The 15,996-nt window shown below is 43.7% G+C and overlaps 1 protein-coding gene across 3 annotated transcripts in view; it reads right to left on the bottom strand.

Annotated features, from left to right (window-relative positions):
* STAMBPL1 (STAM binding protein like 1) overlaps positions 1–15,996 on the bottom strand; it is a 107,489-nt gene that overhangs the window by 6,214 nt on the left and 85,279 nt on the right. For all 3 annotated transcript variants that reach the window (XM_068258300.1, XM_068258298.1, XM_068258299.1), the window contains exons 8-9: positions 12,478–12,615; positions 5,844–5,956 (exon numbers count right to left, since the gene is read on the bottom strand). In XM_068258300.1, coding sequence (XP_068114401.1) covers positions 5,844–5,956; positions 12,478–12,615 — 251 coding nt within the window. The remainder of the gene's footprint in view (positions 1–5,843; positions 5,957–12,477; positions 12,616–15,996) is intronic.

Here is a 15,996-nt window from a genome sequence, read left to right on the forward strand (position 1 = left end):
GTGGGGTTTTTTCTCCCCCCACCTGCATATAAGCCTTTTTCTAGACAGATCTATTTTAGCTATGATTAAAGCGGTTTAACACCCAGCATTACAACTTAGCTTTAAAAGATTGCTTACAGCTTACAAACTATTATGCCAGATTTTTTTTTAAGCAGAAATTCACTGAATGGGTTAAACATGACATTTTAGTGTTGGATTTAACTAGGAATCCGCATCCGTTCTTATCTGTAGTTACAAATGTATCTTTATTTGGAATACAAATAGACCTTTGAAAAGCCTGCCGGGGAAGCCCTCTTTGTTCTCTCAGAGCAGTGTTAGGCTTCAATTCATCAAAGGGTGTTCGATAACAAAATCCCAGTCCTTAAAATACCGCATTCGGTATTTTACACTTCACTGTGCTAATTCATCAATATTTTCACACATGTGGTAGAGGTTCGTTAAGTTACCGAAGTACTACGGCTTCAGTTCATCAAAGGCTGTTCGATAACAGCAGAGTGGTGCAGAGCAGCTTGGAATGTCTCTGTGTTGTTACAAGCTGATAACAATAGAAGGCATCCAGACATCCCTTTACATGTAAACGTGTTATATTTACTAGGGATGGGACGAATCCACAATTTCTTCGAATCCGAATCCGGATCCGAATCTAAAAAGGTTCTCGAATATCTCGAACCTTTCGAATCCCGAATCTAACGAATCCTGCACATAAGAATTGTGCGATCCATGGAATAGTTGCCCGCACTATAGGTAGCTAGGTAAAGGTGTCTTCAGTATAGCTAGCAAGGTATAGGGGCCTTCACTATAGGTTACAAGGTATAGTGGCCTTCAGTATAGGCAGCAGTGTATAGTGGCCTTCATTATAGGCAGCCGGGTATAGTGGCCTTCAGTATAGGCAGCAGGGTATAGGGGCCTTCACTATAGGTTGCAAGGTATAGTGGCCTTCAGTATAGGTAGCAGAGTATAGTGGCCTTCAGTATAGGCAGCAGGGTATAGAGGTCTTCAGTATAGGCAGCAGGGTATAGGGGTCTTCAGTATAGGCAGCAGGGTATAGGGGCCTTCAGTATAGGTAGCAGAGTATAGGGAGCTTCAGTATAGGCAGCAGGGTATAGGGGCCTTCAGTATAGGCAGCAGGGTATAGGGGCCTTCAGTATAGGTAGCAGAGTATAGGGGGCTTCAGTATAGGTAGCAGGGTATAGGGGCCTTCAGTATAGGCAGCAGGGTATAGGGGCCTTCAGTATAGGTAGCAGAGTATAGGGGCCTTCAGTATAGGTAGCAGGGTATAGGGGCCTTCAGTATAGGTAGCAGGGTATAGGGGCCTTCAGTATAGGTAGCAGGCTATGGGGGTGCTTCAGTATAGGTAACAGGCTATGGGGGGCTTCAGTATAGGTAGCAGGCTATGGGGGTGCTTCAGTATAGGTAACAGGCTATGGGGGGCTTCAGTATAGGTAGCAGGCTATGGGGGGCTTCAGTATAGGTAGCAGGCTATGGGGGGGCTTCAGTATAGGTAGCAGGCTATGGGGGGGGGGGCTTCAGTATAGGTAGCAGGCTATGGGGGGCTTCAGTATAGGTAGCAGGCTATGGGGGGCTTCAGTATAGGTAGCAGGCTATGGGGGGCTTCAGTATAGGTAGCAGGCTATGGGGGCTTCAGTATGAGGGGCTTCAGCATAGTTAGCAGGCTATGGGGGGCTTTAGTATAGGTAGCAGGCTATGGGGGGCTTCAGTATGGGGGGCTTCAGTATAGTTAGCAGGCTATGGGGGCTTTAGTATAGGTAACAGGCTATGGGGGCTTCAGTATAGGTAGCAGGCTATGGGGGGCTTCAGTATAGGTAGCAGGCTATGGGGGTGCTTCAGTATAGGTAACAGGCTATGGGGGGCTTCAGTATAGGTAGCAGGCTATGGGGGGCTTCAGTATAGGTAGCAGGCTATGGGGGGGCTTCAGTATAGGTAGCAGGCTATGGGGGGGCTTCAGTATAGGTAGCAGGCTATGGGGGGGCTTCAGTATAGGTAGCAGGCTATGGGGGGCTTCAGTATAGGTAGCAGGCTATGGGGGGCTTCAGTATAGGTAGCAGGCTATGGGGGGCTTCAGTATGGGGGGCTTCAGTATAGTTATCAGGCTATGGGGGCATTAGTATAGGTAACAGGCTATGGGGGCTTCAGTATAGGTAGCAGGCTATGGGGGGCTTCAGTATAGGTAGCAGGCTATGGGGGGCTTCAGTATGGGGGGCTTCCGCATAGTTAGCAGGCTATGGGGGGGCTTTAGTATAGGTAGCAGGCTATGGGGGGCTTCAGTATAGATAGCAGGCTATGGGGGCTTTAGTATAGGTAGCAGGCTATGGGGGCTTCAGTATAGATAGCAGGCTATGGGGGGCTTCAGTATAGATAGCAGGCTATGGGGGGCTTCAGTATAGATAGCAGGCTATGGGGGGCTTCGTATGGGGGCTTCAGTATAGATAGCAGGCTATGGGGGCTTCTTATGGGTGGCACATATCCTCCTCCCTGCCCCCGCAGCCTCCTCCACTTGTCCCCCTGCATACATAAGGAGAAGCAGCCTCTCACCTCCAGCATCAGCGTGGAGCCCGGAGCGGCAGACCTCTCCCTTCACTTCCTGGTTCCCCCTAGTGGCCACCTGACCGGCTCTTACTGATGACGCGTAGTAAGAGGCGGTCACTAGGGGGAATAAGGAAGTGTGCAGGAGGTCTGCCGCTCCGGGCTCCACGCTGGAGGTGAGAGGCTGCTTCCTCTTATTTATGCGGCGGGCGAGCGGAGGCGGCTGCGGGGAGCGGGAGGAGGACAATTGCGAGCGGGGGAAGCGGCGGATGCGCGGCGATGCAGCGTCGGGATTCGGCGGATTCGGCGAACAGAAAATGGCGTCGGGATTCGAGTCCACGAATCTCGAATATTTCCTAATATTCGAGGGATTCGTGGATTCGCCGGATTCGTCGTCCCACCCCTAATATTTACTGTTACTTATACTGCCTCTGCTGCTCTGAATCTGTCCATCAGTGTTTCTTAACATTTTACTTATTTGCCACAACGTAGATAAACTTCCTGGAGACATTACAAATGCCATGCTTGGTGATTTCACCACTTGCATCTTTGCATATTCAAACAGGGACTCAAAGGGTTACACCACCGTTCTCTCTGCTCACTGCCTGGGGGGTCTGGAAGCTTGTGTGGAGAAGCCTGTGACCTATCAGCACCTATCAGCTGCACTTGCAGGAGAACAGGGGCTGTTTCTATTGGCTGCCTGCTCCTGTTAATCATGAAAACATTCACACAGAAGGCTTTCGAAGCCTGTAACGACAGGGGAGAGCTGGAGATAAACACCGAATGTGCTAGCGAATGTGGTAACCTTGATGAATTAACATTTACTGACATTTGCTGACATGTGTTGAGCACAAGTCGGTAATTTATCTCATTGCTCTGTCATTTCAGCTTCTCATTCGGTAACAGCTTTGATGAATTAACATTTTCTTAAGTGCTCCGTTAACTCAGCTGTTTTCAGCATTACCGAATGCGGTAATGCTTGATGAATTGAAGCCTTTGTTTGTTACATTGTAGATAGATACATTTGTAACTAAACAAGCAAGCACGGAGGAGCATTTCTAGCTAAATGCAGCACTAAAATGTCATGTTTAATCCATTCAGTGAATTTCTGCTAAAAAAAAAAATCTGGCATAATAGTTTATAAGCTGTAAGCAATCTTTTAAAGCAAAGTTGAAATGCTGGGTGTTAGACCACTTTAAGGGCAGATTGTAAGCCCGATACGTGTTAGCTTATCCTGTCTTCCATTTATTGCACTGTTTTTGTGGAATTTTTCAAATAAAAATTTTCAGCTTTTTTCTTCCATCTGGTCTGGCCTGCGGATCCTTCTTTGCTTGTACTCTATTTGAAGCAGACCTGAATTTAGAACTTCCTCTCTGCACTAAAAGATACACAACAGCATAATAACCTTTGAAAAAAACATTTCTTTGTTACAGCTGATACAAATCCTGCAATAAACCTGCAGTGTATCTACTACCTGCTTTTATGGAAACAACAAAGGGCTAACATCCTGTGTTGACTTATTAGCTGTGTCTGCCGAGTACTGACGAATTTTTGCACTGACACAGCTGAGAGATCAAATTAAATTTGTAGTTACAGATGAGGATGACAGGCGCTTCTCTCTAAATACATACAGGGTGCATTTCTCTGGGTTTTCCTTTTGTCCTGTGCAAGAGTTCAGGTCCACTTTAATCAGAGAACACAGTCGAGATTATGTCAGCCAGGCAGGGAGACATGCTACATGTCCAACCAAATTGTATCTTCATTCATTCTTATGCTGGGAACACACGATGCAATTTCCTGCCTGATTGGCAGGTATCGGGCGATTATTTCTAACATGTTCAATCTGTTTCGCGAAGGGGATCCATTTTGCGAAGTTACAATCAGAAAATTGATCACATGATTGATGAGGAACAGTTTGGACAAGTACACACACTATAACGTCCTGTCCGATCACCCGTCGATCGGACGGGAAATTGCATCGTGTGTTCCCAGCATGATGGAGTTCATAACCGAGCTCTACCAAACTGGGCACTATTTGTGAGAAAACGCAGAAAAGCCGCCGCATGTGTCAAGAGCAAGGCGGCTGACTCCGCGTCCAACGCGGCGGTGTGCACGCATAGACACGCGTCTGGTAGTATGGTGGAATGCGGAAAGGCTGCCGCATGTCCTGACGGCAAAGCGGCTGTTTCCGCGTCCAACGCAGCGGTTTGCATGCAGCAGCGTGCGCTTGGTGTGGCTGGCTGGGTCTGTTAGTGCACATAGGCAGATGGAGAGCTACGCGCGCGTGGGCCAGAACTCAGGACCTTTATACCAGCAGGGGAAGTGTCAGCTGATCAGGAAGATCAGCTGATTCCTGCAGGTCTCATGATTGGCTGAGTGGATCGGGCTGAGAGTCCAGCTACTATATATTCTGCTGCTTGTCAGTTGCTGGTTGTCTGCCATTGCTAACACTTACGTGAAGGCACTCAGACCATAGTCAGATCCTTACAGTGTGTTTGAACTAGGTGGACCTGGGAATTCACACTTAGCCAGATTCTGTTGATAGCTTAAAATACTAATTGAATTGTATTATTTGTTAGACCAGTTCCAGGGTGTTGAGATCAAGGCCCTCACACCCCAGACTAGGAATACTGTGTATCTTCTGTGTATTCTCTAGCATAGTTCCAGGGTGTTGAGATCAAGGCCCTCACACCCAAGACTAGGGAACTGTATTGTCTTTATGCTATGTTCCAGACTAGTTCCAGGGTGTTGATGATCACGGACCTCACACCAAAGACTAGGGAATTGTATTATCATTTATGTTATGCTCCAGGCTAGTTCCAGGGTGTTGTGACTACGGACCTCACACCCAAGACTAGAATTGTGATACTACTGTGTTACGTTAGCCCAGTTCAGGGCAAGGCCTTATATTAGCAACACGACTTCCTGCAACCCCAGCCTCGGTCCCTCGCTCAGGGGTCCACAGGCTACAGGAATATCACCCACAGTCAGGGGTGAATTCCTCAGGAGTCTTAGGCCACCAGCTCCTCTGGTGGTCTTCACTCAGAGTTGTTACTGTTGCACCAAACACTTACACTCTCTCAGGTGTCTAGAGGTTAAACGTATCTGATTATTGACGATTCCGCAGATCCTCAATAATCGGGTATATCTGTATTCTTGGGGATACTGCGGATCGCCAAGGATCTGATTCTCTCTCTGGTTGCTGACACCGATTGTTACACTATTCAAACACCACTCTGCCTGTACTACTCTTATCAGCAATTGTCTTTTGGTGAAGATGCATCAGGCAATGGACATACTCGTTGTGCTTTGGTGAACAGACAATAGCGATGGCTTCAGGTAGCATGAGCTGGTAGGAGCAGTGAGTGTGAAGATCAACACTGGACAGAAAAGCCGTCTGGGTGGGATGTGTCTGCAAAAGAAGAAGAAGAAAAAAAAAAAAAAAAAGAGTATTAGTTTAGCAGCAGACATCAGACACATCTTAGTTATACATATTGCTGTATAAACTAAAGAAACACACTCATAAACAGCTAGAGACACCTGTCATGTACCTTTAGCAAGAACAAGAGCTGTTGTAGCTAAAATAACGACTCCAGGGATCCCTTTGCACACACCCCATTTCGTGACATCACAGCACCAGAAGTGGATTGTAAAGGTAGCCACACACCATACAATTTTTTAAATCTCTGTTCAATTCAATAATTGCAATCAATTTTTCTGATTGTAGCATTTCAAAAATATCACCAATGTACCACACACACACACGTTTTTCCCAATTACAAATGATTGGAAACTCTGAGAAAATTGCTAGGGTGTGTATATTAATGAATTGACAATTTAACACCCACCATACAATCTTTAGAAAAATTTAAGAAAAATGTCCAGCATTCTGGATCGATAAAAAACGAAAAAAAAAAAAAAAACCGGGAAGTCCAACCGGATTTTTCAGTCAAATTAAGAAGGAAAAAAAAAAAAGATTTAGATTTTTTTTTTCGTGAGATCCGATCATATTTATCGAATTGCTGTAAAATCGAATCATTTTATTGTATCGTGTGTGTGGCCACCTTTAGTGAGATGTTGTAGACATGGACTGATTGAGAGGGGCAGGAGACCCCATGCGCAGTGGATTTCCTGCACTTCATACTTGGGAGTATTTAACATTTGCCATCCATGAGTCTGGAAGCAGAGATAGCAGAGATATAAGCTGCTCGTAGATAGTCCTGCCTTAGGTATGTGCCCTACCGCCTACAAAGTGAATTTTTAATGTCATACTCTAGTTGCAGTGTGGAGGATTATGGCATAGGAGAGGACAGGACATGTGCTGTAATGAAGCATGCAGGGAAAGGCAATGGGAATGGAATGACTCACAACAGAGACTGTTGGGCTACTGATTGATGCAGAGCCTCGTTTGGCGCACTAATTATGGAGAACAAACACTGTTGCCGATTTATTAGAACAGGTGCCTGTGCTCTGGGGGTTATCAGCCATGACTGGTCATTTCAGACATGGGGGGATTCATTTGGGCGCCAGTGATGAGCACCAGATGTGGGCTGAAATGACAACTGTCAAGATATTGGCTCCCGGAGTTCAGATTAATCACTGAGGTATGATGGTAACAAGAAGAAAGCATTGATTATGGTTGCTGTGAAGAGTTAGGTATTAATAAGGGTTATTGTCCCGGGCAGGGTAGGAGGGCGATTGCTTAGAATAAGGTAAGAGGGTGTTATCTTTAGTTAATATGGTTTGATGATTAAGGAAAGGCATCAAAAAAGGGAAGGATTGACAAGCATTATCGCAAATTTTTTTTGTCATCCCTACTGACATATAGGAAACCGCGCAAAAACGTGAACACAAAAATGACATGCGGCGTCAGAAAAATTGTAGCACTGCTGTCCAGATTTTTTCTGGATTCTGGATAGGATTGAAACAGGCCCATTGAAATATATTGCTATGCGAATCTGTGTGCAGAAAATGCATACGAATTCGCATCTAGTGGAAACGGGCCCTAATGAAATGAGGGATCCGTTGAAAAGGGCTCCTGAGCTGCCTGTATGAAAAGGGCTACTCCATAGACATCAATGTTATTTCTGCAAATATGGGCTACAAGGTGGAGAAAAGGGCTCCCGAGTTTTGATATAGGCTACAAGTGGACGCCCTTTTGTAGCCCATATTTTTTTTTTCCGGCTACAGTAGGACATGCCTTTGTAGCCCATTTTTTTATTCGGCTACAAGGTTTTAGGCTACAAGGTTTTTGATTCTGCTACAAAAGGGCACCCTTTGATAGCCGAGATTTTTGATTCGAGGGTGCAGGGGAGGTTAGGATTAGGCATCACAAGCCGGGGGGGCTTAGGGTTAGGCACCACCTGGGGGGTCTTAGGGTTAGGCACCACCAGGGGAGTCTTAGGGTTAGGCACCACCAGGGGGGTCTTAGGGTTAGGCACCACCTGGGGGGTCTTAGGGTTAGGCACCACCTGGAGGGTCTTAGGGTTAGGCACCACCTGGGGGGTCTTAGGGTTAGGCACCACCTGGGGGGTCTTAGGGTTAGGCACCACCTGGGGGGGTCTTAGGGTTAGGCACCACCTGGGGGGTCTTAGGATTAGGCACCACCTGGGGGGTCTTAGGGTTAGGCACCACCTGGGGGGGTCTTAGGGTTAGGCACCACCTAGGGGGTTAGGCACCATCAGGGGAGGGTTCTGTGTGAGAGTAGGGAGCAGTTAGGTCATAATAATCACTTTTCTTAGCTATATCTAGAGCCCTTTTATAGCCCAACAAATTTTGCCTATCACAGCATCCTTTTAAATAAACTAAAACTAGCTTTTTCGGCTACACCAGGTGCCCTTTGTAGCCGAATTTGGCATATATGGGCTACACCAGGCACCCTTTGTAGCCGAAGTTGGCATATATGGGCTACACCAGGCGCCCTTTGTAGCCAAAGTTGGCATATATGGGCTACACCATGTGCCCTTTGTAGCCGAAGTTGACATATATGGGTTACACCATGTGCCCTTTGTAGCTGAAGTTGGGATATGGGCTACACCAGGCACCCTTTTTGTAGCCAAATTTGGTATATATGGGCTACACCAGGAGCCCTTTTTTCCAGGAGCCCTTTTCAAATAGACGCCCTAATGATGCTTGGATTTAGCCTTATTGTGTATACAATAGTTAAGGTGCAGAGGAAGTGGTGTCTCTGAAACGTTCCTAGTGAGCTTGTGCACATCTGTGGCATTATAACGCTACATCAACCTGCTACTGGAAAATCACTATCATGTGGAAATGTTCCGGAACGTTAGGATCCCTTTAACTGCTGACAGTGAAAAGTATGCTTTTAAAGAGAAACTTTAAAGAGACTCTGTAACAAAATGTTCAGCCTTATTTCTATCCTATAAATTCCTATACATGTTCTAATGTGGTCCGTCTTACTGCAGCCTTTCCTAGTTGCACAGTGGCTGTATTATCTCTGGTATATAATCTAATCTTCTTTCCTTTATCATCTTTGTCGGGCTCAGGCAGTCAGACAGGAATGTGCTGCTCTGCTTGTAATAGGATAGAAGTTATACACACCCTCTCCACGCCCCCTGCAGGCTCTGTATCAGTCACAGACTGAGCTTATCTGAGCCTATCACAAGCTGGTGAGCAGCCATGTCTTTTGTTTGTAAACACTGCCTAAAACTGGCAATTACAAGCCATGATTGCAGCAGGGAGTGGCAGAAACAGCACAGCACAACATAATGAATAGAATGGTATGCTTTTTATTGTAAGAACTTTAGAGTACATATTCTCTTTAACTCAGGATTGAACTTCATCCTAATCAGTAGTGGAAACCCGTTCCCACAGAAATCTTTGCCTTTTCATCAGGGGTATCTGTATGGCTGTTACTGTATTGTGGTGAAACCCCTCCCACAGTGTGATGTCATGACCATGGTCTTGACAGGTTACTGTCTGTGAACCTTGTTGCATTGTGGGAAATATCGGCTTTTTCCAACTGCCAAGCAAGCAGTATCTCCCTCTGTGCATAGAACTCTGAACACATCTTCTGGCAGAACTAAAGATATCACCACCAGTGATACATTTCAGTAGGTAAATCAGGGAACGATTTTACAATAGGCAAACACTAAGGGCCTGAGCCCACTAATGCAGCTGTATTAGCTGCTGTCCGCTTTTCAGCATCTATAACATTGATGTGTAACTGAAAAGCGGACACAACTGCTCTGGCCCTAACTATCTATAAAGGAGTACTGTAAAAAAATAAGCAATTCTATTAATTATGTTATCTTCTCTACAGTTCCTCTTTTAGAGATCGTGTCTGCACTGGTGCTAATATTCAGAAGAACATGTTAATTTGCAATCCTAGAGCTTAGCTTTAATTAACAGAACATGAACTATAAAAAGAAAAATGATTCACTAGTTTTCGAGTGGCAATACAATATTTATGGACTAGGCCTTTGTGATGTATACTGTTGTATTTGACTTCATTGAAAACACAGGCACGTTTTTTTCTTCAGCGTTTTACGCAAGAAGAGATCAATGTCTCAGTGATTAATGTGAAGGGATAATGAGCACTTTTGACATTCATTAACACTTTGGTCAATAATAATAAATTAACCCAGCTATTGTAGATGAGGCTTGATCAGGAAATCACATTGAACAATATTTGAAGAATTTATTCGTATTGCACTGCTGCACATAAGTACAGTATTTAAACACCTGGCAATCAGCAAGAATTCTGGCTCTCAAAGGCCTGCTACTCTGCTTTTAAAAAGTCCACCTCTACTCCACTCAATCTAAATTAGTAGCACCTGTCTGTGCTCTTTAAGTGCGGAGCTGTCAGCCATACTATCTCAGAAAAAAAACGTAGATAAGTAGATAAATACTTGCTATACTTACATAACATATGTAATGCACTGTCCACATTTTGATTTTAGTGATATTTCTATAGTAAAAAAAAAGAAAATCCGTTTTAGGATTCTCCATTTTAAAGCGGAATGAAACCCAGCAATTGTTCTTTGCTCTAAAAGCATATTTACAGCATATTATATACTACCACTAGTTTGTCTGTTTTTTTCTGTTTTTTTTACTAGAACAGCATTCAACTAGTTAAACACAGGATTTACAAGCTCCCTGCAGGGAAAGCTGGACGCATCCGAACTGGAGATAATGTTATCTTGTGTTTACATTCCTCACTTGATACAATTAAGTAAACACTTCTCTGACTGTGCAGACACCCCTGAACACAGTCAGACACTCAGAAAGCATTTATATTACAAGATGAATAAACCAGTTATGAATAAAATGCAAAGGCAGCTCTCAGAGCAAAAAAAAAATTGTACTTTGGGAACTTGTAATTTCTAACTGAATAACAATACTTATGCACAAAAGCAAATATGATAACCGTATGGCATATAAAAAGTAGGAAAACATGTTTTTATTGAATATTATGTCAGGGTTTTATACCGCTTTAAAGGACAACTGAAGTGAGAGGTATATGGAGGCCAATAGATTTCCTTTTAAGCAATACCAGTTGCCTGGCTGCCCTGCTGGTCTATTTGGCTGCAAAAGTGTCTAAATAATACCAGAAACAAGTATGCAGCTAATCTTGTCAGATCTGACAATAATGTCAGAAACACCTGATCTGCACGCTTGTTCAGGGTCTAGCTGTTAGAGGCAGAGGATCAGTGGGATAGCAAGGCAACTGGTATTGCTAAAAAGAAGTAAATATGGCAACCTCCATATACCTCTCACTTCAGTTGTCCTTTAACTGTGTATACCTTGAAGCCAATCCTGATGTCATTTCCTCCCTTACTCTCCTCTGCCTGATTATGCATGCATTGCCCGCCCTCCTCCCAGTCTTCAGGCACTCCCACCCGGCTGTGCAATAGAAAGTGCATTGTCTCAGCATAAGAAATATTGGCCAATTAGAGAGGAACAGAGGTGTGGGATGGGAAAACAGGAGGGAAAGAGGCTTCAGCCAATCAGGCTGCATTAGTTAAGTCTGAGAGGAAAGTAAAGAAGCAAAAAAAGACAACCCAGCATGCCCTGCAACTTCCTTTGTGCGGCAATGTACCAAATAGTCAGGTAAATTGGGAAATGATCGTTTATCAACAAGAAAAGTAATAGTGATTTTTTAACTTTTGGATTGCCTAGAAGCATCCTTATTACTTGTTTACCAGATAAAATAAAGAATTGATTTGTGATTTTATGCCTGACAGTTCCACTTTAAAGACACCTGTCCACCCCATAGACGCCTGTCTTTAGGAGCACTCGGGCTCCCAAAGACTTCCGAAGTATCCCGCGGTGGGAGATTTAAAGAGGGGAGCCGTCACTTAAACGAGGGGACCATGAGAGGGGTGGGAAGGCTCTATACTATAGTTCCCCAACCCTGTCCTCAAGGCCCACTAACCGTACATGTTTTGCAGGAAACCACAAACATTCACAGGTGAAGTAATTAGTGCCTCAGCAGAGCTGATTAACTACCTCTGTGGATTTATACAGCATATATTTTATGCACTGTTTGGTGGGCCTGGAGGACAGGGTTGGGGAACACTGTAAATAAGACCCAGGGCCTTCCCTCTCCTTCAGTAAGTACCTGGACTTTTTTTTTTTTTTTTTACAGTTCTCATTAGCTTGAAAGTGTGCACATCGCTTTACTCTAACATAACCTGGCCAAAAGCTAACTGCTAAAAAAAAAAAAAAAGAGAACGACGATATAATATAAAACCACCCATTAACAGTCACAGTAAAAGTCCAGCACCATAAAACAATTCAACTGTCTGCAGCCAGATGACCTACTATCTAGCATAGAAAAATCATGTACTACTAACCGGCACCATCTACAGCCAGGTAGACTTGGTGAGCTTTCAAGACTTTTTAGCTCTACAGGTGTTATTAAAATGATAAAGTCAGTAGTGGGTGTTTTAGCAAGCAGTGTTCACTTACATGAATCCAGCCCAGAGTAAGGAGATTGTGCTGGTCCTGTACATTAAATAATTCTTCCACATTCTCCATGTCACAATAGTCTGGTCCTGCAGACTGCTTTGGTACTATGACATGTGTAATGATGAACTCATCGTGTGTCTGTAACGTACAAGATAATGAGAAAGTATTATAAAACAGATAGAAGGCAGTATTGAAATGGTCATGTACACATCACAGAGAAGGCCTACTTTCAAGTAATCAGAAAGGGTTGTCGTATATACAGTGTACAGTGTTCTACCCGGGCTTTTTTTTAGCCGGGCGCCCCACCTGGTTAATTTGGATGAGCACCCGGCTGTCATCGGCTCGCCACCTCATGCTCCTCCTAAGCTGTAAGCAGGGTTGCACCGACCCTGCATTCCCCCGTTGCGCTCCACCTGGCTACTTTTTCATGCCGTCCGGATGGAAACCATTTCTGGGGAGAACACTGGTATATATCTAAGGATCAGCAGGTGAAAAGCATTACCGTGCATTTCTCTATGCTAACTCACATCCAAAAGGCGGAACTACAAAATAAGTGGCCCCCCAGCGAAACTTTGATGTGACCCCCAATAATCACACCCTTTCCCTTGCCTATTCCTAGCGACCCTCGTAGCCTGGGGCCCATCTTGCAAGAGTCCTAAAACAAGAGTAAACATTGTAATCTTCACATCCATAATAAGTGTAACCACTAAAACACCTGATCTGGAGTCGAGCCCCCTTACAGCTCTGAGCCCCCTGAAAAAAACACACCACATTGTGCATGAAGTCAGTGAAGTTTTTTAGTACAGCATTTTTTTTAGTTTTTCTAGAGATCTGATCAATTTACCTTTTAAATATGTCCTTTTTTTTGGGTTTGGGGGGTAGATTAGCATCCGCTCCGGTAATTATGTGAATAGTGCAAGCAGTGAGTTAAGAGTCTTTTTAACGCATTTGGACAGTAATGTAACTAATGAAAAAAATTGCTCCAAATTCTATACTTTGCATTTTTTCCATCTAAGGGGCCATGTTATCATGATGCATGTACTTATTAATAAGGCCGCAAATGTGAAATTACATCACAAGGGGGCGATGGAGAACGTGATTTAAAAATTTGGTAAAATTACAGCAAGCAAAGAGCGGTGCTATTCTTTGTATTTTTTAGGGCCTTTCTCCATTACATGCGCTGCATTTTGCCAACCACAAGGACCCCACCAAGGTAATGGAAACTGGAGTGCACCTTTTCCACTAATGAGATTGGAATTTTTTCTTTCAAATGCAAATGAAAATTCTTGATAACATTTCTGAAATTCTATTTCAACGGTCACAGAAATATTTGCATATAAACACAGTGCGATACAATTTTCTTGCAATTTTTTTGCCTTAATGTTATTTTCCAAGCTAATCCAATTGGAAAGGCAATAGAACATTAAAGAAAAAAAAATCACACAAAACAAGTTAAAGTTGGCAACTAAAAGGAGACCTTTGCAGTGGAAAGGTCTCCTCCTCCTTCAGGGCAATCCAACCAATAAATATCTGTTCTCGCAAGCATTTTTTAAATTTAAAGTACTGTACATGTAAACACATACAAATAAGATAATAGGACAACAGAGGCGCCAACAGGATAAAAAACACTAAAAGAACTTAAAAACCCATCTTGGTAATAGAGGATGTAGTGGTGGACTTACCTCCTCCAAGCAGAACACATGACTGTGGATTTTCAGTCAAACCAATTTTATTGGATACTCCAAATAAAGTTCAACACGTTTCACGTGGTACAGACCCAGTGACAGATGCGCTCCGCGTTGATGATACTGGCAGATGTTGTTTACTCCTATCTGTTGCCTGATGAAGCGGGTCTGTACCCCGTGAAACGCGTTGCACTTTATTTGGAGTATCCAATAAAATTGTTTTGACTGAAAATCCACAGTCGTGTGTTCTGCTTGGAGGGGGTGAGTCCACCACTGCCTCCTCTATTACCAAGATGGGTTTTTGGGTTCTTTTAGGCTAGATTCACAGTGGGACGTTGCGTTTTGATGCCACGTTAAAGTCGCACCGCAAGCTTACAACGCAACGCGCCCAAAAAGTGGCAACGCAGCGTTACCGCCGCATACAGCAGATACAGTAAAAAATACAGGCAATTAAAAGTATGCTTCCAAGTCATTACTGAGCATGTGCAAACAGTCCAACGCAACGTGTATAACGCACAGCACGCAGCACTTTTACTTAACGTGTAGCGTTAGGCACCAACGCAACGTGTGCACTGTGAACAGGGCATTGATTTTTCATTGCAGTGAGTTATTCTGCGTTAAATGCTGTTTTAACGCGCGACTTTAACGTCCCACTGTGAACTTAGCCTTAGTGTTTTTTATCCTGTTGGCGCCTCTGTTGTCCTATTATCTACATCAAGTCCACCCTTGGTGGAGGGTTGTACTCTTCCTTCTACTACTAGAGAGTGACTTTTTATTACTGAGTGGGGTCAGGACAATCTCCCCACCTGCTTTGACAGTGGTTGCCTAATTGGTAACCCTGGTTTGTGAGTATTAAATTAATATTATTACTCTTCCAATTATACATTACCAGTACATAGTACACTATATTGGGCTTGGTGTTCTCTCTTTTTCACATACAAATAAGAAGCATGTTTCTCCCAGAGTAAAATGAGCCATAAATTACTTTTCTCCTGTGTTGCTGTCACTTACAGTAGGTAGTAGAAATCGGATGGATCTTACAGGTTTTTGACTAGTCCACCTCTTCATGGGGGATTTTCCGTATTTCATTTATTATTTATAAAAGCACTCCCTGGAAAGGATCTATACAAAGATACTGGCCAACATCCCCTACCTGTTTGCATACTACTCTGGCAAGTTCGACTGAACAACTGCCATTCACTTAGTGCTTTTGAAGAAAAAAAAAACATTGAGAACCCTCATGAGGAGATGGGCTAGTCCAAAACCTGTCAGTTCTGTCAGGTTTCTATTAGCTACCGTAAGTGACAGCAACATAGGAGAAAAGTAATCTATAGCACATTTTACTATGGGAAAACATGTACTTTTAATTTAAAGTGTTTTTATGTGTTTTAAATTTTACAATACTTTGCGATGGTGGTCCTTTAATACGCTAACACTTAAAGGCAAATGTCTGTTTTTTTCCAACAGAAATGCTATCCAAAGCATGTCTTATGAAATAACCCAGGGAAGACATCCATTTATCCCTCCCTGCTTTACTCCTTGTCAAAATAATCTGACACACTTGAATTGAACTAAAAATATCTGTCACATGGAGGGACATCAAATGCAGGAGAGCAAATGCTACATCTCTTCCACATGACATGAAAGACACAGAAGGCAATGTGAAATGCTAGATACACCAGGGTCTCTGGAGCTGGATGGCCTTTCACATACAAGCCTGGAGGAGAAATGCCAACAACTGAAATGCCCATATGGAAGAGCAAGCATCCGTTTGACATTTCCAGACACACACAACAAACGCAGCAAAACTCTGCATGATATGAACGCTTTCCTC

This window comes from Hyperolius riggenbachi, chromosome 10 (assembly GCF_040937935.1).
Source record: "Hyperolius riggenbachi isolate aHypRig1 chromosome 10, aHypRig1.pri, whole genome shotgun sequence".
Classification (NCBI taxonomy): Eukaryota; Metazoa; Chordata; class Amphibia; order Anura; family Hyperoliidae; genus Hyperolius; species Hyperolius riggenbachi.